Here is a 26,703-nt window from a genome sequence, read left to right on the forward strand (position 1 = left end):
TTTTTTTGTTTTTAAATAAAACTTTTAAGGGAAACTTGTAAAGAATTATTGGAATTTTCTTCCTGAAGGTTTTACAAATTTTCAGAAATTTGGGAAATTTTTTTGCTAAATTTTGGGATTTTTTTCAGACAAGGAAACAATACTTTTTGGTGCCCATAAATGAGGACAGCAGGAGGGTTAACTAGCTGCTTTTGGTTTCCATCCACAAGCTTCTGGTTGTATTGTTGACCCTCCTATTGACAGAATTTTTTTGAACTGAACTAAATTTGTTGGCTTTCTGACAGATTGGTGTCTTCATCACAGTCCATGGATTCTTCATGGTGTTTAAGTCAGGACTTTAAGGAGATCAATCTACAACCTTAAGTCTAACCTGATTTAGTGTTTCTTTACCACTTTTGGACATTGTTTTGCTGAAACCCAACTGTGTTAAAGATCCAACCTTCAGGCTGATGATTTTAGGTTTTTCTGAGGAGTAGTGAGGTAATCTTGCTTCTTCTTCACTGGTCCCTTTACTTTGTTTAAAGCTCCAGCTCCACAGAGCATAATACTGCCACCACCATGCTTGATTCTAGGTTTAGTGTTCTTGGGGTTTAAGGCCTCACTTTCTCTCCTCAAAACATTTTTCTGCTCATTTTTTAAATTACATTCAACCACAGAACTTTCCTCCAGAAGGCCTGTTCATGTGATCAGCAGCAAACTTGAGTGGAGCTTTAAGGTTTTGCTTCGAGAGGAAGAATTTCCTTCTTCATGGAGCCTCTCAGCTCATGTTGATGTAAAACACTGACACCTGTGTTCCAGCAGCTTCTAATTCATTCAGTTCTGCTTTTTGCTAATTCCTGGTTGACTCTTGACCATTTTGACCAATTGTCTCTCAGCAGCAGGTGAAACTTCCTGATGGTGGCAGTAACACAACTGGATCATGAACTTTATACCTAATAACAGATGATTTTGGATTTGAAGCATCTTTGAAAAACCTCCAAATGATTTTCCTGACTTGTTCGCGTGAATTCTTGGCTTTTCTGATCTTTTCTGAGCTTTTCACACTTTCTTACTCTAGTGTTTGTGGCTGAATCTAATAATGATTTGGGCCAAAATGAAATTGGCTCTGAGGAGTCACCAGCTGTAGTCAATTATAATAACTCATGAAATGTTAAGAGGTCATGTGATTAAGAAAAATTGTACATCATTAATGCTGATAATTGAAGTTGCTGTATGTTTATTTTTGATCCAGCAGATTGTCATATTTCCAGAAGAATTATAATAAGACGATAAAAGAACCACAATGCATGATTGTTTTTTGACTTGTGGGTTTCAGTGATTCCGACAGTCATTGGAAACACAAGACTATGTGATATACATGGTCTTTGCAAGTGTATGAAAACTTTTGTTCATGATTGTATCCCCATCTCCTCACCTCAGAGGAAAACAGTCAGTCTACCATTAACGTGTCAATCTAAACCTGGAATATAGTTTATTCTGTTTTCAACTTCATGTGTCTTCTGTCAAGTGTTATGTAGGTGAACTAATTACAGCTGGAAAGGATGAATTCTGAAATGTGGTCCCAATATAAAACCTGCCATCCAACTGATAAATAATGCAACTTAAATCAGAAAAAAGTGCAGCAGCTTTTATTTAAAGTCTTTCAAGATACTTATGAACATTCCTACTGGTCAGTCGCATCAATGACAATAAAAACACTGAATGTATAAAGGTAAAAAAAAAAAACTTGTCTGTACAGTTATAAATACTATTACATTCACACACATCACATCATTATCAGAAATATAAAGGCATAACATGTCGTTTACAAGTCTCAGCAGGTTAATATGTTTCAGCAGGTCAATGAGTCTAAACAGGTGGAATCTCAGCAGGTTACAGAGTCTTAGAAGATTAAAGAGTCTTAGCAGATTAAGAAATCTAGATAAAGAGTCCCAGCAGGTTACCGAATCTCATCAGGTTAACAAATCTCAGCCAATTAAGGAGCCAAGGTAAAGAGTCTCAGTAGATGACAACTCTTAGTAGATGATGAGTCAATGAGACAAATCTCCGTATGCTACCAAGTCTTAGCCTGTCAAAGAGTCTCAGAAGATTACCCGATTTCAGCAAGTAACCAAGTCTCAGCGGGTTGAGTCTCATCAGGATAAAAAGTTCTATCTGGTTACGGAATTTAGGTAAAAAGTCTCAGCAAGTAACGAGTCTCAGCAGGTGAAGGACTCTCAATAGAATCTCAGCAGATGAGTTTAAGTAGGCAAGGAATCTCAGCATGTATACAGTCTCGTCTCATCAGGTGGCAAGTCTAACCGGGTTACCGATTCTCAGCAGGAAAAGACTCTCGGCAAGTGGAGTCTCATCAGGTTAACAAGTCTTAGCTGGTTCAAGAGTCTAGGTAAAGAATCTCAGTAAGCGACGAGTCTCAGCACGTGGAGAGTCTGAGCAGGTAAAGAACCTCAGCAGGTTACAGAGTCTTAGCAGATTAAGAAGTCTAGGTAAAGAGTCTCAGCAACTGAGTTCCCTCAGGCCTCCTCGATGGGGGGGCTGTTGTAGCAACCGCGGGGGACGGCCCTCAGGATGTCTTCCAGGTTAGCAATGTCTGCCAGGATGGTGTCAATGTCCTGATTGATCCCGGTCAGGCGGCGGCGCTGAGCTTCTTCCTTCTCCTCCATGTCCCTGAGCCGAGGCCTCAGATTACCCTCCACGTTTCTCTGAGCGTTGGCCAGCGAATCCTCCAGTCGCTTCAGGTCCTCTTCATCCACAACGACGGTCTGGTCTGTGGAGAAGAAGAAGGATGGACTCAGTAAGAAAGCAGCATTTCACAGTGGTTCACAGAGTTCATGTTAAGGTTGACTATGGCTTCTTTTTTGCAACTAATTTGAGTTTTTTCTTGACTTCCAATCAAACACCTTTAAAGGTCTTCTGGTAAACCATAACCCTTTAATGTTTGCCCCTTTTTGTACTAAAAAATAAGAAGATTTGAAGCTTCTTGAACTCTTGCGATGCAGAAAATAGTGTACACTGATTCAACCAATATGGATTTATAGAGAGAAGCTAAGAAACTACTGTTTAGCCATGTACACACTCTTATTGCAAAGTAAGGAACTCTTGCCGTTGCAGTTTTGGTCTCGTAAAAATGTTAACATCATTTAAACTGTGAGGCTTTGTGCTTTCCAATCATGTATTATCGGAGCAAATGCCATTCAAAATAGAATGGCAGAATTTTCATTTGATATTTAGGTACTTGAGTCTTACATTCCTGTGTCTTCTCAAAAATTCTGACCAGAAAACAGAACTTTAGCATCATGTTAAGACTCCCAGGAGGAACTACCTTTTAAAATCGAGAACTTACTCATGTTAGCCAGCAGATTGTTGATGTCTCGCAGTGTTTTTCCAACAGCGTCTCTGGTCTGTCTGGCGTTGCTAAAGGCTTTGTCCGCATCGAAAGCCGCCTGCAGAGAAAACATTGTTTAGCTGTTGTCCTCCTTTGTTCATGAATCTTTTTTCCAACAGGTCATCTATGTGTGGACAGTTTACCTTGTCTGCATCTTTCTCCAGCCTCCGGGCACCGTCCAGTTCTGAGGCCAGCTCTCTAGCTGCACCGTCAACCTTCAGCTTCAGGTCCTTTGCCCCCCCGTTCAGTTTGGTGGCTCTCTTTGCCAAATCAGCATGAGGCGGCAGCGATCCTGTTGCTCCCTGAAGCATAAAGACGACTAAGAATTATTTTTCATCCACTAAATAATAACAATTTGGTCTATAAAATGTGAAAAATCTAAAGTTCCCAAAGCAAACAAGCATTGACATTTTCACAATGTTCTGTCAAAAACCAAACATTGCTTTAACTCTCAAAAAGCTCAATTTTCTTTGAAAATGTACTTAAAGGATTCATTTCTCATAAATATTTTCTCGTGACAAACTAATTGCTTAAATACACCGATGGAAAATTTCACCATGTAATGATTTTGGCTTAATTTTGACTGAGCAGTTTCCTCCTGCCTTAGAATGTTTACAACAGTGTTTTACCTCCAGATTTTTGACCAGCGTGTCCAGCATGTTGATGGCTCCCAGTGCACCGTTGTAGTCTTTGGACACGTCGCCCAGGGTGGACAGCGTCTCGGCATTGTTGCGAACAGCCTGTTGTATGGTGCCGTTGATGCCGGGAAGACGACTGATGGCGGCGTCGGCCAGAGCTTTGCTGCTATCGATCTGCCGGTCGAAGCCTGCGATGGAGGAAGAGTCGCATTCAGTCTACGGATTCATTCATGCGAGCTAGTATTTGTTCAGTCGTTCGGTGTGCTTACCTCTGAGGGCGTTGAGGGCGTTGTCCAAGTCGTTGGTGTTGCCATTGATGCGTTGCAGCGCGTCCTCTGTGACATCTTTGGCAGCGTTGACTCTGTTCACCAATTTGCCGAGCTCCTGAAGACAAAGATCAACTGCAGGTTAAATCACAGCTGTAGGTCACCACATAAGTATGTTTGACTAATTTTGCAATACTTTTACGTTCCCTTGCAATACTGTTGTGAAAGTTTTGGGTTTTCTCACAATAGTTTTGGAGTACCTTACAAGATTTTTGTTGTCCCTCACAATACTTTTGCATTTCCTTACTTTACTTTTTGCATTACCTCACAATAAGGTTTTGTAAGTTTTACACCTCAATGTGGGTTTTGTTTTACTTGCAATACTTTAGAGTTACCTTACAATACATCAGCTCACAATAGGTTTTAGTGTTATCTGGCAATACTTTTGCATTTTCTCACAGTTCTTTTGCAGTACTCTGCAATAGGTTTTGTTTTCCCTCACAATAAGATTTGTGTTTCTTTCCCTACTTTTACATGTCCTTTACATTTACTTTTGCGAGTGGGTTATCTCAGTGAATTAAAGTGGATGCCTTACCTTGTAATACTTTTGTGTTACCTTGCAATAAGTTTTGTGTTCCTTCGCAATACTTTTCCACTATCTCACCATTTATTTTGCATGACTTCCCAGTATTCTTGCATTACCTTGCAATACTTTTGGATTACCTTACAATACCTTTGCATTCTCTAGCGATACTTCTGCAAAGAGGTTACCCCAGTGGGTTAAAGTCAGTGTCGCAACACAGCTGATGTGATATTTCTTGGCTTTAACTGCCATTTTGTAGAACCGACATAGATCAGCTGAGTGTATACAGAATAGGTTTGTTGGAAAACAAATGTAGCAGGATGAATGCTGCACTTTCCTTGGGTTGGCTGTGTTGTGCTCCTGTGACATAATGACCGTGCCTTGCTTTGACCAATCATGACACGAGGATGCACTATAAAGCTGGGCAAGGGTTACTCACAACGTCAGGGGCACGCCCCGCTTCCCGTTTGCCTCACTTCCTGTTTACCATTGCTGACAGGTATGGTAGCAGTTGCTGCATTGTTTGCCCTTTCTTTAAGGCTGTGTTCATGTCTAGTGGTTATAGAGGCTGTTTATTTTTATAGGGTCACTGTTGGGTGTCCATAGCCAGAGAGCTGAGCCGCTCGTTGGCTTCTGTATGTCCAGTTCGAGCCGTGAGCCGCTCGTGAGCCGTTACTGGTAGGTTTCCTTTGCTTGCGATCCCATGATGTGTTTATGTTGCATGTGTGTAACAGCTTGTCATTTTCGGCTGTTACCGTGGCTGCCGGTTGCTCCCTGTTCCCTTGTGGTGGACAAAATTTACTGATTGGCGGGCCGCCGCTTGTCTGGAGCTGTGCTGGCTACACGGGGTCCCAAACGTAGGAGACGCTGCTGTTTTGCCTCCGCGGGTTTGTCTCGCAGACGTGGGTCTGCGTTTCCGACGCTTGCCGGTCGGCTTCGTCTTGTTTTAGTCTGTTATCTGCTTTTGTGTGGGCGCTGTGGGTGTCGGGCTGCTTCCAGCTTGTCTCTGTGGCTGCTGATCAACCGTTGTACATACTGCTTCTTCTAACGTCCAGAGTGCATGTGTGAAAATAGGGTTTAATTTTCTTTCTTTTCCCCTTGTTTTTTTTTTTTAGTATTTACTGCAGTCACGTGGCTATTTGTGTTTGTTAGGTATTTTCTTTGTCTGATTTTAGGATGTCACGTGACTGCACTTGATTAGTCGTTTTGTATGCAATGGATTTTGTTTAAGTATAAGTTAATGTTCATTCATTCAGTTAATTGAATGTTTCAGTTTTGATAAATTTGTTTTTTTTTTTTATTATGTTAAGTAGTTCTCTTAAGTGCTGGTAATTGTTATTTTGTCAACTGATTTATGGAACCCTGTTAATAACTGTTCCCTTCCCTTTGTGGTTTGCAGGAGCTGTGGGCCTCCGGTGGTGGGAACCCCTTCCTGTGTGGTGTGCTGCTCATCCCCTGGTTTTTTTTTTTTTTTTTTTTTTTATTTCTTCACTCAGGTGTGAGTGTGTGAGTGTGTGAGTGAGTGAGTGAGTGTGTGAGTGAGTGAGTGAGTTGATTTCTCCTGGGCTCCCTTGTGATGCCCGTTGGCCCAAACCTCCACCAGAGAGCCCCCAGCTCCGATTAGTCCCCAAACCCGTCATTTAACAATCTCGTGTGAATGGTTGTTTTTTTTCTTTTTTTTCTTTTGGTTTTAAACTGAGTATTTTTGCTATTAAATAAAATTTGTATTTTTTTTTTTTGCCTGCACTGGAACCATGTCTCCTGCCTCATCAGTGGAACGAACCTGAGTTGCCTTCTCGTTAGTGGTGGTTATAATTCCCTGGGTGAAAGTCCCAGGGTGGCGTTGTCTGGCCGGTGTCTACATTCAGTAATTGTAGCACGTTAGTTTATGCCCGACCCCTCCGTGCGCCACACAAATAAAAGCTCTGTGAAGATTTGCTATTTGTTGGTTTTGTCTTTTTTAGCACTTTGATCCAGAAGAGCAGAGTTGGGTTTGGTACATTTAAAAGTTTGACTGGATCCCATTAATCTTTCAGTACCTTCTGGGCAGCTTTGCCTTTGGCCAGCAGATCCTCAGCAGCGGCCGTGTTTCGCTGCACGTCGCCTTGCAAATCCTCGAAACCTGAGATGTTGTCGTCCACTGCCTTCTTCAGTCCATCCAACCTGGAGACCATGGCGTCCATCTCCTCCTGAGCATCACAGGAGAACACAAGGAGTTAAAGGCAGATCAAATCCCAAAGCAACATGTTGATGTTAATCCAACAGCAGTCGTTACCTTCATAGGCGACGGGATGTTTCGCTCCATGCTGGTGATGTCTTTCAACATGCCAGCCGCCATTTTGCTCTCGTCTTTAGCTTCGCTGCTCAGACGGGTCGCTTGGTCCTCCAAACCCTTCACCTGAGCTGAAGTTTGATCATACCTGGACACAAACCAAATAGATGGGTCTGGAGCATCAACATACACATAGAGGAAGATTCTGCCTTGAGTCTCCTGAATCTTTTAACAAATCTGTATGGTTACATCACGAACATCAGGTACAAATGTTTCTGTCTTTAGTTTTATCATCAGAGTATGATATTTAGAAGGCTTCATTATTGCAAACTAAAGAACAACAGCTATTAAATGAATTAAAGATGGACCCAACATGCAAAATCAAGCTTAGTCCTTGAAGTTCTGCAGAAACCAGTCTCTAGTTTCGGCCATAACTTTACCCCAACTGGAAGCTCAGAGTCTGAATGATTCCTACAGCAACTCTGTCTGTCAGCAAGTTGTACAAATCTCCAGAATCAGTAGCTTTTATCCTCACTAAAGGTAGGTTAAAAGACTGTGACCTAGAACTGCCTGTTGCTACACTCCTAACAAACCATCTTTATCTCTGACAACAGCTACTCACATTCTTTTCAGATCTCCGATGAGCTCCTTGACTTTGTTCTCTTTGTTCATGAGAGTTCGGATCAAAGCCAGACCCTTGTTTGAGTCACTCAGGGCCTCGTTGGCCGTTTTTTCCACAGCGTTGGCCTTCGTCTCGTGTCTGAACGGCATGAGGAAAAGAATTAGTGCTGGTAATGAAGGCGAAGAAGTCTAACAATATCATGAAGACTTTGACACTTACTTGTCAGCCAGATCTTTAGCTGTCTGCACCAGTGACGACAGAGCGTCCGAACCCAGCGGAGCATCACTGAGAGGAAGCTCCTGAAAGGAAGCAGGAAAGAAAAGATCATCATCATTAGTCACACTTTCCTACGACATCCAACAAATCTCTTTACACTCTTTTGAAAAAGCTGTTTTAGCTCATTTGCTACAAACAACCATGAGGTCGTCCTTCAGATTTCAGAGTGACTTCACTCTTCAGCTTCAGTGTCGGTTAACTCACAGGAAAACAATCCTGCCTGCAAACTAGTTTTAAGCTGAGTAGAAAAATTACACAATGTAGAGAAATATTTGAGTTGGTATTAGCATTAAGTTCACTGAAAAGCATTAGAGCATTAATATGATAACCATAAAGCTCAATGACGTGGTACGTCGTATCATCTTATGTTTCCACTGAAATAAAGGCACAAAACATTTTCACTGATACAAACACATAATGACACACCGTTCTTTCTAGTAAAAACTAAAAATGTTCTAAAACTATTCAAAATTAAAAGAGGCTACATGTTTCAGTGTCAGTCTGAAGCCTTACAGCTGCTCTCAGTTTGCTTTTGGCCTCGTCCAGTTGGCGTTTCATCTCCTCCATCAGCGTCTGGACCTCCTCCACCTTCGTCTTATAGGTCTGCTGTCGTTGTTTGATGTCGTCGGCCTTGTCGGCGATGTTCTGGATGTCCTGCTCATCGGACAGCTGACTGCTGCTGATGGATGACAGACGAGTCTGAAGTCTTTTCTCCAGCTCTGTCAGGAATAAATGGTGAGACGTTGTCAGCAAAAAACTGCATTTAATCACATGAAACTTGCTCCACAACTTCACTTATGAGCTCCCCCACATGTCAGTGGAGATGCTGTACTTGTTCTACATTTTTTTCACAGCTTAAGGGACTTCACAGATTAAGTTTTTACAATCAAAAACCTTGAGATGGTGAAATATGACATTTTGTATAAATTAAAATACACAACAGAGCATCTGTGTACAATGAGTAAACTGGGAGATCTCATCAAACATTTCAAATATTTTTTTCAATGACTATATCTACTTTAGAAGATCCATTAAGCGTTCTTAACGAGTCAAAAACCATCCAAAACAATGCAAACTGTCCCCAAAGCATTGCAAAAATGTCCACAAAAGGTGAAAAACAACCTACGAGATGTTAGAATTTCCTCAAAGACACAAAAAGGACCCCAAACAGATGCAAAATGGCCCTGAAGTGACAAAAACACGTAAAATCTCCGTAAACAGAAATCATCCATAGGAAATGCCCGGCATCCCCAACGAAGCATAAAACAACCCCAAGGACAAGCAAAACATTTCCAGAGATGCAAATATCCTCAAAGAGATGCACAAAAAAAGACCCCAAGCACATGTAAAATGTCCCTAAAGAGAACAAAACAACCCCAAACAGATGCAAAATGTTGTCAGACAGGCAAAAATCATACACAATGGAAATTGTACCTAAAGAGGCCTAAAATGACCCCATAGAGTTGCAAAATATCCTCGAAGACACAAAAAACCCAAAGAGATGCAAAATATCTCCAAAGAGACAACAAACAACTCCAGAAAGACATAAAACGTCCTCAAAAATGCAGAAAACATCCAAAAGTGATGAATATTGTAGAGACATAAAACAACCCCAAAGAGATGTTAGAGGCCCTAAAAAGATGAGAAACGAGGGATCATCTTACCTGCGAGCAGCTTAGTGTCGTCCTGCAGGTCGTCCACCACGTCCTCGGCGGCTCTCAGGGCAGCTTCTATCTCAGCATTGTTGGCCGGTTTCAAACCTCCGTCCATGTCTGAGAACAGAGTCTCCAATTCTTTCACTTTTGTAGCGTACGCCTCCATCTGAAAAACCACAAACAAACTCAGACTCAGTTTGATGACAGCTGCTTCACAAGGAGAGAAAACTTCAAATTTAGTGTTTTAGACCAAAAACAACCGCAAAAAGACACAAAATGTCCTCAAAGAGATGAAAAACAGCATGAAATAGATGTAAACTATCCTCAAACGGACAGAAAATGTCCCCAGAGACTCATTTTGGGTTCATGAGACACTAATCAAGATGGAAAGAAACTGCACCAATCAAACCTGACACCTTGAAAACCAGAGTCGTACCTTTACTTTGATGGGACCGAAACAGGCGGGACAGTTGGACCGTTGGCACCTCAGACCCTCGAAGCCCGACCGGCACTGACAGCGGCCAGAATCATCGCAGTGGTCGGACTCAGACCCCCGAAAGTCACAGTTGCAGGCTGGACAAAGAAGCAAACAGCTGTTAGAAACATCCAGTCAAACCGCCTCACCAGATGTTTGAGGAGCTCTGCAGATGAAACGTTCAGGCTGAAGGTGTTTCTTACATTTGCAGGCGTCAGAAGGTCGACTGTGGTAGAAACCTCTCTCACAGAACTCACAGCTCTGTCCTCTCGTGTTGTTCACACACTTCAGACATTCTCCAGTGATCCGGTCGCAGCTTCCCGCCACACTGACGTCGATGTGTCCGTTACAGCTGCAGGGTCTGCAGGGTCGCTGCACGCCGGCGACACCCGCAGGATCGCCATGGAAACCCTCCTGACATGAGTCGCAGCGAGGACCTGAAGAGAAACACAACAAATGTCACTCTATGTCGATGATGTTAGGATATTTTGGGACAAGTCTAATTCAAACAAATTCTACGATTGTTAGACATTTTGAATAAAACCTCAAATTCATCCACACAGGTTGAAAAGTCGAAGAAAAGGTCTTCAATTATTTATTTTAAAGTGTCCACAAGCGATGCACAATGTTCCCAACAAGATGTAAAACAACCTCAAGAGAGTCTTTCAAGACACACAAAATGTCCAATTAGACACAAAAAGTGTCCCAAAGCATTGCAAAATGTTTCTAAAGAAATGAAAAATGACACAAAAAACACTAAACGTCCTCAAAGACACAAAACAAGAGAGATAATGTCCAAATGCAATGCAAAATTTCCCTAAATAGACCAAAAATACATGACACATAAGTGGCAAAATCAGCAATTAAAAGCAAAATGACCCGAAAGAGATGCAAAAATGTCCTTAAAGCAACTTAAATATCTTGAAAGACCCAAAAATGTCCAATAATGAAGAAAAGGTTTTACATTGATGAAAATAAACCATACATTAAAATAAATTGTCCTGTGACACACAGAAGAGACAAGAAAGAAAAAAAAAGCAAGAGGGATGCAAAAATGTATAAAAGTGATACAATTTGCTCTCAAGAGATGGAATTTGTTTTCAAAAGAAGCTAAATACCTCTGGAGGGACAAGAAATGTCCCAAAAGAGACAAGAAGCATCCAACAGCAATGCAAAATGTCCCCAAAGAGATTAAAAAAAAAAACTAATAAAAATATGCATGTCCTTCAAGAGATGCTAAATGTCCTCCTAAATACACAAAAAGCATCCAAAAGCAAAAATGACCCAAGAAAGATGAAAAAATTCCTTAAAGAAAGATAAAATGTCCCAAAAGAATGAAAATGTCCAAAGGCAATGCAAAAAGTATTCAAAAGAAGGTAAATCTCCACCTCCTCGCAGAATGTCCCAAAAGAGAAAAAAAGGCATCCAAAAGCAATGCAAAATGTCCCTAAATAGATTTCAGCAGACAAAATGGTCCAAAAATCAATGCAAAATGTACACAGAGATGCTAAAAGCCCCCCAAGAAACACAAAATGTCCTAAAACAGACAAAAAGCATCTAAAATGATGAAAAATGTCCCCAGAGTGATGATAAAAACAAGCTACTGAAAAGATGCAAAATGTCTTAGAGAGATGCACGTCCCTCAAAGACAGCAAAATGTCCCCACAGTGGAAAAGCATCTAGAAAAGCTGCAAAATGACCATAAAGAGACCAGAAGTGTCTAAAATCAACGTGAAATGAACCCAAAAAGATGCAGAAAGACGCTGACTTGAAGTGAACATTTCTGTATTAACATCATGATAACGCACTGCAAATAAATAATTAAATGTTTGGACTCACCGGTGGTTCCCGGGGGACAGCGGTCACAGCGGGGCTCCAGAGAACCGGCAGGCACCGAGCAGGACAGCCCGTCCGGACAGGGACACTGCACGCAGCGGTCCAGGTTCCAGGGGTCTCTGTAGAAACCCTCCGAGCAGCTGCGCTCTGCGGGCGTCTCGTCTGCGGAGTAACAGTCTCCGGTCTGCGGGTCGCAGCTTCCTCCGGTGCAGCTGCAGCGCTCACACCGGCCGAACGCTCCCTCTGCGGGGCTCCGGCGCCTGAATCCGGCCGCGCATCGCTCACAGAACAGACCGTCGTATCCCGGCGGGCAGCTGCAGGCCTGAACCCAGCGGGCCGGAACCCCGTCTGAGGGCCGAGCCGACACCAGCTGCACGTTGTCAAGGTAACCACGCCCTGAGGGATGGACAAGAGGTTAAAACCAGAGATCAGCTTCATCCTCAGCCTGCTGTTTAATGGAGTTTGCTTCATGTTTCTGTAGGTCCAAGTGTCATTTTAGAACATTTATTAGAATCAGACCAAGTCAAATTTATCTAACATCATCTATGAGCAAACAAACATGTCATCTTATGGAAACTGAGATTTCTGGAGAACTTTTAATCATGTAGTGCAACAAGTTCTCCAAAAGAAAAATAAAAGACTTGTAAGACCAAACATAAAATACACATCAACTTTTTCATGTCCACACCAGTGTTGCAAAATGTTCCCAATTAGATGTAAAACAACCTGAAACACATGCAAAAAGTCCCTAAAGAGACACAAAATATCCCAAAGCGTTCCAAAATCTCCCTAATGAGATTAAAAACTACCGACAAAAGATGCTAAATGTAGTCAAAGACACAATACAAGAGACAAAAACACCTAAAAGTCATGCAAATTGTCCCCTGAAAGATGCAAACTGAACCCAAAAAGATAATAAATGTTCTCCAAGACACAAAAACACACCCAAAAGCCATGCATAATGTCCCCAAAATGAACTAAACATCTCCAAAGGAACAAAAAACTACCCCAAAAAGACACAAAATGCCCTCAAAGGCACAAAAACATTTTTTTAAAAAGCCATGCAAAACTCCTGCAAAAGATGCACAATACCCTAAAACAGTCAGAAAATGTCCCAAAAAGTGACAATAAATTTCCAAGTGTTGAAAAATGTCACCAAAGAAATGAGAAACAGCCCGATAAAGATTGCCACAGAGACAGAAAATGTCTCAAAAGGTGAAAAAATGCACCCAAAAGTAATGCAAAATATTCCCAGAGGTATACCGTGTCCCAAAAAGAAAAAAAAATTCAAAAGCAATCAAAAATGTCATAAAATGACAATAAACAACCTCAAAAAGTAAATCCAAAAGTCATGCAAAGCCCCAAAATATACACAATGCTTCAAAGAGATGAAGACACAAAATGTCCTCAAACAGACAGAATATTATCAAAAAAGACAGAAAGGTCATTCAAAATGTATCCAAAGAGACAACGAACCACAGAAAGAGATGGAAAAGACAGTAAAAAAACATCTGTCAAAGCCCTCAAGGTGACAGAAAATGACCCAAAAAGGACAGCAAATGTCCAAGAAGACCCCAAATGTCCCCCTACAGAAGAAGAAAAAACAAAGCGAGAAATAAAGCAGAGGTAAAAGAGGAGAACCAGCTCACCAGTTTCACCAAACGTGGTCCGGATCTTGATGGCCGTGAGGTTCTGGAGAAGTTTCTGGAACTGGAAGGAGGAGATCTGAGGCCTCCACCGGCTGTCCGGCTGCTCGTCCAATCTGTTCAGAAAAGACGAGATACGATAAAGATAAGTCAAACGCAGAAACACAGCTGAACTCAACTGTAAAAACGTCTTCCATATCACAGTTATTACAAAAGGCCTCAATACAACTTAAAAAAGGATCCAAAAGCAACACAAAATGTCCCCAAAGAGACAATAAACTGTCCCTAAATGTCCCTAAAAAGGCATCAAACAAAACATGTCAAATGTCCTAAAAGAGGTGAAAAAATCTTTCCAGGAATACACAAATGGACTAAAATGCCAAAAAGTTCCCAGAAAAGACAAAAACACTAGACATAACTCCAAAAATCTGAAGATCTATTATACAGAATCCCTCAAAAAGATACAAAATGTCCTCAAAGAGACGCAAAACAGCCACAAATCATCTTCAAATGGACACAAAAAGTTCCCAAAGACACAAAAATCAACCAAAAATTATGCAAAACGCAGCACTTCAACATCTAATTTCACCTATTTGTAAATCATAAGCTGCCATAGCATAAGGTGTCAATACCCAAGTTTCATTGCTTTTTTTGATGTTATTAGAGTCATTTTAAAAGTTCTGCTCATCTAATCTGATGCCAATGTGAAATTTAGCTAAACTTTGCCCATAAAAAGCCTTAATAAAATGAGATTTTTGAATGAAATAATCTTCAATAAATTTAGAGGAAAGACTCTTACAAACAGCCGGAACCAACAAACCCAACTTTGGCTCCTGTTTCTCTGTAAAGTCAGATTTTATTAAGATTTCAGTTTGTTGTAGATGAGTAAAGAGGCTTTCAGGGTTTTGGCAGCAAACTGTGTGTTCATTGATGTGAAATTTGGTGCTGAAATGTTGGGAAAAGGCCTCAAATTACTCCATAAAACTCCTAATTTTGTCTATAGGTTAATGTGACAACAGAAAAGTTACCAAGGTGCTAATTTATACATAAAGCCGACACATTTAGATGCTGTCAGAATAATGGAAAGAATTTTTTTCCAATAAAGAAATAGGACTAAAGTTACTAATTTACCCAGTAAGTTTAAATATTAAGCTTAAGACCCTCCAGCGTTATATTTAATGTGTTGTTACAGACTGTGATTGAGCTGCTTCATGTTCCTGGACTCGCTCTCATGTACATTATTCTGTATTTTGATGACAGTTTCTTCAGTGTCAATGATCCAGTTAATCGCTTGTAAACAAAAGCAGTCTGAGCAGCTCCAGATTCTTTCTATGTTTCTACTTGCAACAGGATTCCTCCACTCTGGAATGTTTCACACTCGAGTGACTAGAAAAGATCAAATCTCCCGTCTGAGGTTTCACTAAACAACCGCTGGACAGTTTCACGTCCTGACCTGAAGCTGTACTTGATCTTCTGTCCACAGGGGACGATGGAGCGCAGGTCGCCCAGCGAGGCGGCGACTCTCAAACCGCCGCCTTCCAGGACGACGTCATTGGTGGATGGATGTCGGACGCCACGGTCCAGACGCAATGAGAAGGACAAGTTCTGACCGTAACTCAGCAGCTGGTTCCCCAGGTAAGGTTCTGCAGGGGGAGGAGGGAAAACACCTGGTCAAGAGGGGGAGAACGGGAAAATATCTCAGGTGAGAGAGGAGGCGGGGCTTGTCTCACCTGGAGCGTACAGGTAAACCGGCAGGCTGTTCCTGGAGATCACCTCCAGGTCCTGGTGTTTTGGTGACCAGCGGAAGTGAACGTCGTCGGGGGTGAAGCCGTTCACCGTCGCCGCCTTCCAGCCCTCCGGACCTGAAACACAACAAAATGGTCAAGGATGTGAAGTAAACAAAAGTGTGCATTTATTTATTTTATAACTGTATGACTGTTTTGATTCATAAAATGTAAAAACAATATGGTCCTAGTGATATGTAAAACAACCCCAAAGAGATGGAAAATAATCTCAAAAGGGAACAAAATGTCCTCAAAAACACAATACAAGAGACAAAAAAACATCGAAAATCCATGTAAAATATCTCAGAAGAAACAAAAAACAACCCCAAAGTCACACAAAATGTCCTCAAAGAGACTTCTTTTTAAAGATATGCAAAATCCCTCAAAAAGATGTAAAATACTGTCAAGTTTCCAACAATCATCAGTAAATTTCCAAAAATTATTTTAAAAATTGTCCCCCAAAAAGATGAAAATCATCCCCACAAAGAAGTAAATTGGTCAAGGAGATTTAAAAAATCTTCAGAAAGCAATACAAAATGTTACCGAAAATGTATACAATATCCTAAAAGAGAGAAAAAAGCCTCCAAAAGCAACATGAAATGACCCAGTTTTAAACTGTCCTAAGACAGACAATAAACCGAAAAAATACAGAATGCCTCAAAGGGAATCAAAAAATACCCCAAAAGACACAAAATGTCCTCAAAGACACAAAAACAACAGGATGTTCCCAACAACATATAACACAACAACCCCAAATAGATGAGAAACAACCTCAAAAGAACACAAAATGTCCTCAAAAATACCAAGATTTTTTAAAAAGCCGTGCAAAATCCCTCAAAAAGATACAAAATATCCCCAAACAGCCAGAAAATTTTCCAAAATTGACAATAGATTTCCAAGTGTCCAAAAATGTTCCGAGAGAGACAAAAACCAACCCCACAAAGAAGGAAATTGGTCCAGGAGATAGAAAATGTCCCAAGAGGTAAAAACCATGCAAAAGGAACACAAAATGTTCCCAAAGAGGTATAAAATGTGCTAAAAGAGAAAAAAAGCATCCAAAAGCAACACAGAATGACCCAAATTGTTCTTAACTGTCTCAAAACAGACAAGAAAGAACCCCAAAGAGGTTCAAAATGTTCACAAATAGGGAATTAAAATCTCTGAAGACACAATATGTCCTCAAAGAAACAAAACTGTTTAAAAAGTCATGCAAAGTGTTCAAAAGAATACCCAAAATGGCCTCCAAGAGACTTAAAACAACCCCAAAAATATTTCCCAGAATGTTACAGGACCCTAAAAGATGCTTTTATTGTGAAGCGAGGAAGTGGAAGGTTACCATCGGCAAAGGTGGAGATGATGTTGTGGACGGAGTAGCCGGACTGTGGTGAACAGACGTTGCTGTGGCCGGAACAGAAACATGGCAGAGTCAAACTCCCAGCATCCTCTCTGAGCTGACGGCTGAAAAACACAACAAACGGCGTGAAGCCAGAGCCGAGACTGAAATAACAACAACAACAACACGATTCTGGTGAAGCTGTGGTTTGAATAGTCAGACCATTCTACATAACACTGTGTAGAATGGTCTGACTGCACCTGATCTACTACAGGAGGGAAAAGGCTCTGCTGTGTTTGTATTTCTGTCAGCCAATTACAAACTTCCTGGGCGGAGCTTCAGTCAAATTACAACAGAAAGGAACTGAAGTGTCATTTGAAATAAAAGCGCTAAAATTAGCTAAAGAAAGTTACAAAAATTAATGTAAGCAGACTTAAAACAATGAAATTTAAGTTTCGGCAGAAAGAAATGAAACAAAGATACAGAAAAGAACTGGAGCATCATGTGAAGTTAAAGTGACGAAAGCAGTTAAAGTGTCAGTGAAGACAGAAGTTTTGAAAGGAAGTGTCTCTTTAGATGTAAGAACAGGAGAAAATTCAAGTAACAGTTCTCAAAGTAGCTAACGAAAAATACAAAAAACAATTTAAATGGACTTAACTCAGTCAAGGAAGTTGAAGAGACAGGTGGTGTAATAGTAATGAAAACAAGTTCAAGTTTCAGTAGGAGTAAAAGCACTGGAAGCAGTTAAAGTGTAAGATGAAACAAAGGCACATAAAAGTATCATTTGAAGTCAAAATGATGAAAGAAGTTGCAGTGTCATTGAAGACAGAGGTTTTGAAAGGAGCCTAAGTTTCTGTTGAGCTGTGAAAACTGAAGAAAGTTTAAGTGATTTCCAGCAATGAAAGAAACTGAAGATTCAGTTAAATTGCAACAGGGAGAAAATGAAGTGTCATCTGAAGTAGCTAAGGAAAATTACAAAAAAAATTTAAGTGGATTTAAACCAATCAATGAACTAATAGCAATGAAAACAAGTTCAAGTTTCAGTAGACATAAATGCACTGAAAGTAGCTGAAGTGTAAGATGAAACAAAGGCACAGAAAAAAACTTGTGTCAGTTGAAGTGATGAAAGCAGTTGAGGTGTTGCTGAAGACAAAAGTTTTGAAAGGAGGTCAAGTTTCTGTTGTGCTGTGAGAACTTAAGAGAAAATTTTTAAAATTTAGAAAAATCAAGAAAATTTAAGTGGCGGGTGGATTCTTTGTTTGTTTTGAAGCTGAAGATTTGATTGCAACTGAAAGGAAGTGAAGTGTTGTTTGAAGTAAAAATTTATAAAAGGAGCTAAAAAAGACAACACAAAAAAATCATTTAAGTGGGCTTAAATCAGTGAAGGAAGTTGAACATAGAGTTGATGTAAGCAATGAAAACGAGTTCAACTTTTAGTAAAAGTAAAAGCACTGAAAGTAACTAAAGTGTCATTAATAACAAAGGACTTGAAAGAAACATAACTTTCCGCTGAGGTGGAGAAACTGAAGAAAATTTAAGTGACGATGGATGTAAAGCAGTGAAAGAAGTTGCAAACAAAAGGAGCTGAAGTGTCATTTGAAAAAATACTGAAAGGATCTGAAGTGTTAGCACTAGTATAAGTACTAAATTAGGTTTAAGTGGAATTAAATCAGTGACAGAAGTTAAAGAATCAGATGATGACAAGTCCAAGTGTCAGAAGGAGTAAAAGCAGTGAAAGTAGCTGAAGTGTCAGATGATGTTTAAACACCAACACAAAAACACAGAAAAGAGCAAAAGCCCAGGAAAGAGTTTCTGGATATGAAGTGAGATTTGTCACCTTTGCGAGCAGCCGTTGGGTCCGATCGGTCCGTCAGGGCATCGGTCGCATTTCTCTCCAGTGACGCCTTCTTTGCAGCTGCAGCGCCCCCTGCTGTCACACGTTGCACTGACAGAACCTGAAAGAAAAGAAGCGCGTTTAGATGCCCAACATCTGTAATAAAACTGTTGTGTTTCCAGACAGGTGTGCTCTTACCTGTGGGGTTGCAGTGGCAGGGCGAGCAGCTCGGTCCCGCCTCCTCCTCGTAGAAACCATCTTTGCAGCGCTCGCAGTGGCGTCCCTCGTAGTTCCCCTGACAGTCGAGGCAGTGCAGACCCCAGGCGTCCCGGAGGCAGTACCGAGATCGGCCATTACAATCGCATCGCACCGTCGCTGCAGGAAGAGACAGGAGGTCAGTTTAACTTTGTTCATTTTCACTTTCACTTCAACTTACTTTCCTGCTTCTTCTACTAATTCGAATCCACCCGTCACTTAAATTTGACTCCGCTAACACTTCATCTCCTTTCAGCACTTTCACTGCAACTAATACATCACTTCTTTTTTATTTTTGTGGTATTTAAAGCAAATCTGCCATTTAAATTTATTTCAGCACGCACAGCTGAGCTCTTTCCAGCACTTTCTTCTCAGCTGACACTTCTGTTTCTTTCTGTTTTTGTATTTCAGCAGACTCCCACAGATTGAATCTGTGTGAAGAGTGAAGCGTCTCGTTTGGTTTGTGGTTTTATTCAGAATCCCAGATACTCCTGCAGACAAATCCTTTCTCCACCGAGCCTCGCCCAAGCCAACGCCTCGGCTCCAGGAAACGCCCAAAAAGCTGTGCAGATGTTTGTTTCAGACAGGTTGCTGCTCGTCCTGCAGGAGCTCCACCGTCAGCTGATCCAGTAGCGGTGAACCAGGACGGTGAAAGGAGGCTTAGAGGAGAAAATGATTCACAGATCCGCCTGACAGGAGCAAACAGCTGGTTTCTACTGTTTCTCCTTTATTTCCTTTTCCACCAGTTAACTCCCAGTTACATTAGTAAGTTAACCACTGGTCTCACTGGATGAGCTGGGATTCAGGTTTAGACCAGACTGAGGTGAGTTCAGGTTTAGACCAGTTCAGGTTTAGACCAGACTGAGGTGAGTTCAGGTTTAGACCAGACTGAGGTGAGTTCAGGTTTAGACCAGTTCAGGTTTAGTCCAGACTGAGGTGAGTTCAGGTTTAGACCAGTTCAGGTTTAGACCAGACTGAGGTGACTTCACGTTTAGACCAGACTGAGGTGAGTTCAGGTTTAGACCAGACTGAGGTGAGTTCAGGTTTAGACCAGTTCAGGTTTAGACCAGACTGAGGTGAGTTCAGGTTTAGACCAGACTGAGGTGAGTTCAGGTGTTCTCCAGACTCTGATTCAGCGGCTGGTTCTCACTGACTCACGCTGTGATCAGACTTAATGTTTACCTGAGCGTTGCTGGCAGCGATGAGCTCAGGTGTTTTGTCTTTTACAGGAAGGTTTCCAACACGTTCGGAGGATGAGGAGGATCAAACTGATTCACTGTTTCATAACTCTGAAGCTTTTTTTCCTCCCAGAGGGAACAGAAAATAACAGAGACACACCCAGAAATAGTCCAACTTCCATCACAGGTGCTGACAGGAAATCATGATGTCAAATGTTGATCTTGGATTTAACCCTTTAGGCATTTCAGAAACTCTACTGAACGCTGTTCTATCAGGATTTTATGAGCTTTGACTGGTATCATGACTGTGAGCTGAAAACTTTCAGGTTCTTTTGTCTCTTTGTGGTCATTTTGTCACTTTGTTGTCATTTTGTGGTCATTTTGTGTCTCTTTGTGGTCGTTTTGTCACTTTGTTGTAATTTTGTGTCTCTTTATGGTCATTGAGTGTGTCTTTGTTGTTATTTTGTGTCTCGTTATGGTCATTTTGTGTCTCTTTGTTGTCATGTTGTCTCTGTGGTCATTTTGTGTCTTTGTTGTCATTTTGTGTGTCTTTGTTGTTATTTTGTGTCTCTGTAAGTTAAATTTGTTTCTCTTTGTGCTAGTTTGGTGTCACTTTACTGTCATTTTTCTTTCTTCTTGAGGTCTTTTGTGTCTCCTTGTTGTCATTGTGTCTGTGGTTGTTTTGTGTATCTTTGTTGTTATTTTGTGTCTCGTTGTTGTCATTTTATGTCTCTTTGTTGTTATTTTGTCTCTTTATGGTCATTTTGTGTCTTTTTGTTGTTATTTTGTTTCTTTGTGATCATTTCATGTCTCTTTGTTGTCATTTTATCCATTTGTGGTCATTTTGTTTCTTTTTGTGGTCGTTTTGAGTCTTTTTAAAGACATATTGTGTCTGTCAAATGGTATTTTTGTGCTCATTTCACATCTCTTTTTTGTCATTTTGTGTTTGTTGTCATTTTGTGTCTCTTTGTGGATATTTTGCTTCAGTTTGTGGTCATTTTCTGTCCATTTTAGTCATTCTGCATCTCCTCGCAGTTGTTTTGTCTTTGATTCAGGTTGCTTTGAATCTCCTTCTGGTGGTTTTATATGCTTTTATGATGTTTTCGTGCTCATTTTGCATCTCTTTGTTGTCATTTTGTTTCTCTTTGTGGTTTGTGTGTTCTTAACTTTTCTCTTTCGTAGCAGCGTTAAGCTTTGTGAGAGTTGATTCGACGAGGGAATCAGTTGGATTTGGTGATTTTCTCTTTGTAATTTTGGAACGTTACTGTGTGAAGCACCTGGAGTTGACACATCGTTACCTGGCACCTTATAAATCAAACTGAACTGATATTTTTATGATCTGATTGTGTTTTGACTGTCCTTCAGTCTTAAAGCTTCTCTTCGACTCACAGATCCATCACAGCTACTAACTTGTCTCCCTGAGGGGGAGGCGGCTCCCCTGTGGCAGCTCGACTTCACCCACAGGTTAGGAGGAGGACGCTAGGACCTCACCCACAGGTTAGGAGGAGGACGCTAGGACCTCACCCACAGGTTAGGAGGAGGACGCTAGGACCTCACCCACAGGTTAGGAGGAGGACGCTAGGACCTCACCCACAGGTTAGGAGGAGGACGCTAGGACCTCACCCACAGGTTAGACATTCATTCAATGACATGAATATTTTTTTCCCTCCTGTAGTTTAATCATTGTCCTGTTTTGTGTGGAATTGACAGTAAAATCCTGTTTATTTTACATCACTGTTGGTTACATATTAAATATTTCTGAAGTGATTGTTGTCATTTCTCCATCGTTGCACTTTCATTTCTGCAGCCTGCTGTTGAGTAACACCACATATTTACCTTTCTGCCGTCACGTCTTTGCTTTGTTTTTTTAAATCTGTCTTTTCTTATCTCTATCCGGTTCCTGTCTGCTTCTCTGCTGTGTTTGTGTTTTGCGTGTGTTTGGTATTAATGAAGTCTTATCTTATTATCAGCACACTGAGCAGCAGACGTTTCAAATCCGTGTAAACCTCAGTCTGCAGTTATGAAATCACTGCAGAAGCAGAAAGGCTTCGTGTCCGTACTGGTAGACTTTAGTGATGAATGATATGAACACTGCACACAAAGGCATCTTTTAACACTGTTTTCATCGCATACCTGCCGGTTATTTATCATATGCTCACTCCTTCTAGTTTTTCTAATGACTCATTGTTTTTACAGCAGGTACGCCCCTTCATAATATCACTTTAATGCCAGATTATTCTAAATGTATCACCCCAACATACCTGCTTTATTTCTAAGTTGAGTATTTCCTCTTCTAAACTATCAAAATGAAGCATTTTGCAAAGACTGTATTAAAAATACAAAGCAGAAGCTCACTACATAAGAAAAAAAGTGAATGCATAAGTTTTGGATATGGTGGTTGTGTCTATGTCTGCATCATGGCGCCACATGGAAAAGAACTGAAAAATGTGCACATGAGACTTCACAAAAGTCGAAAAGAATCAAGGAAGATCCACAAAAAAATCAAGACAACCCAGCAGCAGTGATCAGGAGGCACAGAAGGAGCCGTAGTCCCACTAATCAGGGCTGCAGTGGACTTTATCCTGAAATGACTCCACAGACAGTGAACTACTTTCACAGTCCAGCTGTGAAAAACAGACAGCAGCTGATTCACACTTGGAACAGGAGTTATCAATGGAAATCAGAGCCATGAACAGCAGAACTTTCTCAGTTTCAGACCTATGAGTTGTGTCTATGTCTGCATCATGGCTCCATATAGAACAAAATTACCAGAGGAACTGAAAATCTGCCCATGAGACTTCATCAAAGTAGACAAGAATCCATGAAGATCAACTAAAAATCAATAAAACCCAGCAGCAGCAGTAATCAGGAGGTATAGAAGGAACCATAGTCCCACTAATGACTCCACAGACAGTGAACTACTTTCACAATCCAGCTGTGAAAAACAGACGACAGCTGATTCACACTTGGAACAAGAGTTATCAGTGAGAAATCAGAGTTTCTGTGAAGGTCAGGACAATTCACAACATCAACAACTGTGGATGACATCCCAGAAAAACACAACGCTCGTTGTTTCGGCACCAAACGTCCAGATGAAGCTTTGCTAAAGAACATGAACAGTAGCCTGATGAATGTTGGGAGAACATTGTCTGGTCAGATGAAGATAAATGAGTTTGGCTCAAATGGAGTCCAGCATGTTTGAACCTGACCAGGATAGTGGATGCATGGTCCTGACAGTGAAGCACGGAGGTGGAAGTGTGATGATATGAGGCTGCATGAGTGCAAAAGGTGTTGGAGAGATGAGATTTATGGATGAGTTTCTGTGGATAAACCAGAGTACTGTCTGACTAGATGATTCCCAGTCTGCAGAAGTTTGAAGAAGAGGAATATTCCAGCATGAGAACCATCCGAAGAACAAAATCAACCAAGAGTTTCTACAGACGAACAAAGTGAAAACTACGACCTGGAGAAGTGTTTGGCCTGACATGAATGAAACAGAACAGCAGAGCAGCGAAAAGAATAAAGGATAATTGAGTCTGTCATCAAAAATAAGGATAAACATCTAAAGATTTGGGAAAAAAAAAAGTTTCCCCTATCGGTAAACTTAAAAGTAATCTGATTACTACAATGTGATGCAATTTTGAATCATTTGACATTAAAGTGACACTGCACAGGGTCAAACTCACAATGATTTTATACTATTCTACCCTCTTCTCACATTAAGATCACATATTATTTTGCCCAGTTTGAACCCTTTTACTTGTTTTAATGTTCATTCAGCTTATAAATATTTAAACACACACTATGTGTATCAACAGTAATCCTACAAACACACACAGATTGAAGTAAATGTGCAAAAACACCAGAATGAGCCTTTAAAACACACTTTTTGAGGCATTATTTCAAATATCTGTTTGCATCAACATAACATCTAATTAATTAGACATTATGTGTGAGAAATGTTCAAAAACAAACACTTGAGAGGTCTTTATCACCCCTAAAATCAATATTTACAACTGCTGATATATTTTTAAAAAAAACAAAAAAAAAAAACAAGGAACTTCAGTCAATCAAAGTCTCTTAAGGTTTACAAGTTAATATTATCATCACTTAATGTGCCAAAATTTATTTAATTTTTATAATCTAAGACGAGTTTAGAGATGATAAGATGTATATTTAACAAATTTTGCTCCCTAGTAAGATCTTAACTGTAAAATGTTGATTAATTTCATACAAAAGTGGACAAATCTAGTATACAGACTGATATATTTCCCATTATTTCTGCATTATTGTGTATTTGTCATATCATTAATATTTTCATCCCTTAATGTGCCACTTTTGTTTCCCTATTCTTTATATAAAATGGTTTTAAAGATGGTTAAGGTGCATATTAAATTGATTTTGCTCCATATTAAGACCTAAAACTGCAAGATTCTGATTTATTTTAATAAAAATATAGAAAAGTCTCACATAAACAGACATTTAGTTGCATGTGGTGACTCACAATCACACCCTAAATTTTCTGTTTCCACACCTGAGTGTGTATTTGTTGGTAGGAATTAATAATTTATCTCCTTAATGTGCCACATTTCTTTTATTTCTTACAATTTAAGAGGTTTTTAAAGATGGTTAAAGGGTGTGTTTAATAGATTTTGCCCACTAGTTGGATCTTAAACTGTAAGATGTTGATTTAATTTGAAATAAAAGTAGAAACATCGAACATATAAACTAATATATATTACCTTTTTCTTCCCATTTGTTGCACAATTCAGATTGTTAATGTCTATTTTTTCATATTTGCTGTTTGAAAATGTTAATTTTATCCTTTAATGTGCCAAATTTATTTCTCTATTCCTAATCTAATAGCTTTTTAAAGATGGTTAAGGTGTAAAACTAACAGATTGTGCTTCCTAGTTGGGTTAACTTTGGTTGAATTTCACACAAAAGTAGAAGAATCTAACATACAATCTGATACAATACCTTTTCCCCCTATTTTTTTAATTCAGTTACATCTGATGACACACAGTCTTATTGTATTTGTCACTTTTGTTGGTAGGAATTCATAATTCACCTCCTTAATGTGCCACATTTCTTGTATTTCTTATACTTTAAGAGGTTTTTGAAGATGGCTAAAGGGTGTATTTAGTAGATTTTGCTCCCTAGTTGGGTTCATTTTGATTTAGTTTGACACCAAAGTGCAGTTAGAGCTGTTTTCTGACATGTGAAAGTAGCTCAGGTGTGGTTAAAGTCTAAGAGTTTACAGAAGAGAGTTAAGAGACGCTGAGTGGATGGAAGAAGAAGAAGAAGAATGAGGAGGAGAAGAAGAAGAAAAAGAAGAAGAAGAAAAGGAGGAAAAGAAGAATGAGGAGAAGAAGAAGAAGAGGAAGAAGAAGAAGAATGAGGAGAAGAAGAAGAAGAAGACAAAGAAGAAGAAGAAGAATTTACAACTGCCGATATATTTTTTTAAAAAACGAGGAGCTTCAGTCACTCAAAGCCTCTTAAGGTTTACAAACTAATATTATTATCACTTAATTGGGGCTAAATTTTTTTTATAATCTAAGAGGAGTTTTGAGATCGTTTAGATGTATATTTAACAGATTTTATTCTCTAATTAGATCTTAAACTGTAAAATGTTGATTTAATTTCATTAAAAAAGTAGACAAATCTAATATATAAACTAATATATTACCCATTATTTGTGTAGAATTGTGTATTTGTCATATCTGTTGGTAGTAAAAAATGAGAAACTTCAGTCAAGAAGAAGAAGAGGAAGAATAAAAATGACTTACAGTAATATTTGTAGGTGGCCTGGACGGAGCAAACAGCAGCCAGAAGTCCGCAGAGTAAAATCCAGATCCTCTTCATGTTGTGTTGATCCTGAGTGATGGAAAAAATCCTGTCCAGCTCCTCAAAGCACCGGTTTTTATCTCCTCTCCTGCTGCAGGTCTGCACACGCTGCACACACTGACTCACACTGATTCACACACACACACACACACACACACACACACACACACACACACGCTGGGAGGATATGACGGCTGCAGTGTGTCAGCGGTGTGTGTGTGTGTGTGTGTGTGTCCTCAGACAGTCCGGGGCGTTGTTCCTCCATCACATTTACATTTTTATGGCACAAAGAAGCTCCACAGGACTGAGAATTAAAAATCATGAGGACAGAATAAAAGCTGTAAAGTTTCCAGATGTGGAAACTGTGACAAAATGACCCTTTTATTTAACTGCATTTAAATCATCTAAAAATATCTTTATTTCACTGATATTTGCTTCTATTTGGAGGAAACGGGGGTTTATATTAAGGACTGAAACGTTGCAAATGAGTTTTTATTTGTTATTTTAGAGATGTTCTCTGTTTTTGTTAAATTGCACATAATTTGTGGCAAAAATTTTGACTTTATTTAAATGATTTTATTAATCCCCGAAGGGAAATTAAGTTGTTACAGCAGCAAGGATGTTCAATAAAGGAGTAAACAATAAGAGGACACAAGGGAAGGGAAGGTAAAATAAAATAAAACAAAATAAAACAAAACAAAATTCAATTCAATTCAATTCAATTAATATTAATAAAATAAAATAAAATTAGATGCAATTAAATTCAATTAAATTCAATTAAATAGAAAATTCAACAGAATATACAAGAATGGTACAGA

General features: G+C 39.9%; 2 protein-coding genes across 4 annotated transcripts in view; one reads left to right on the top strand and one right to left on the bottom strand.

Annotated features, from left to right (window-relative positions):
- Nucleotides 1–1,606: 1,606 nt before the first annotated feature.
- lamc2 (laminin, gamma 2) lies at nt 1,607–25,988 on the bottom strand. The gene is made up of 21 exons (XM_055014498.1): nt 25,828–25,988; nt 18,804–18,980; nt 18,609–18,726; nt 16,775–16,896; nt 15,385–15,516; nt 15,108–15,297; nt 13,658–13,770; nt 12,012–12,404; nt 10,376–10,609; nt 10,134–10,270; nt 9,707–9,863; nt 8,556–8,761; nt 7,986–8,065; nt 7,767–7,904; nt 7,148–7,292; nt 6,912–7,061; nt 4,293–4,407; nt 4,015–4,211; nt 3,529–3,687; nt 3,344–3,443; nt 1,607–2,767 (listed from the first exon to the last, which is right to left on the bottom strand). The coding sequence occupies exons 1-21, from the start codon at nt 25,901–25,903 to the stop codon at nt 2,514–2,516; spliced, it is 3,393 nt and encodes a 1,130-aa protein (XP_054870473.1). The 5' UTR covers nt 25,904–25,988; the 3' UTR covers nt 1,607–2,513.
- dhx9 (DEAH (Asp-Glu-Ala-His) box helicase 9) overlaps nt 18,858–26,703 on the top strand; it is a 40,552-nt gene continuing 32,706 nt past the window's right edge. Inside the window, exons 1-3 of one of the 3 annotated variants that reach the window (XM_055014488.1) lie at nt 18,858–18,999; nt 19,272–21,667; nt 25,842–25,982. The gene's annotated coding sequence lies outside the window, so the exon portion shown is untranslated. Of the gene's footprint in view, nt 19,000–19,271; nt 21,668–25,838; nt 25,983–26,703 lie in introns of those variants that run through there. The other 2 variants (XM_055014487.1, XM_055014489.1) reach the window with 2 other exon arrangements.

This window comes from Amphiprion ocellaris, chromosome 10 (genome assembly GCF_022539595.1).
Source record: "Amphiprion ocellaris isolate individual 3 ecotype Okinawa chromosome 10, ASM2253959v1, whole genome shotgun sequence".
NCBI classification, from domain to species: Eukaryota; Metazoa; Chordata; class Actinopteri; family Pomacentridae; genus Amphiprion; species Amphiprion ocellaris.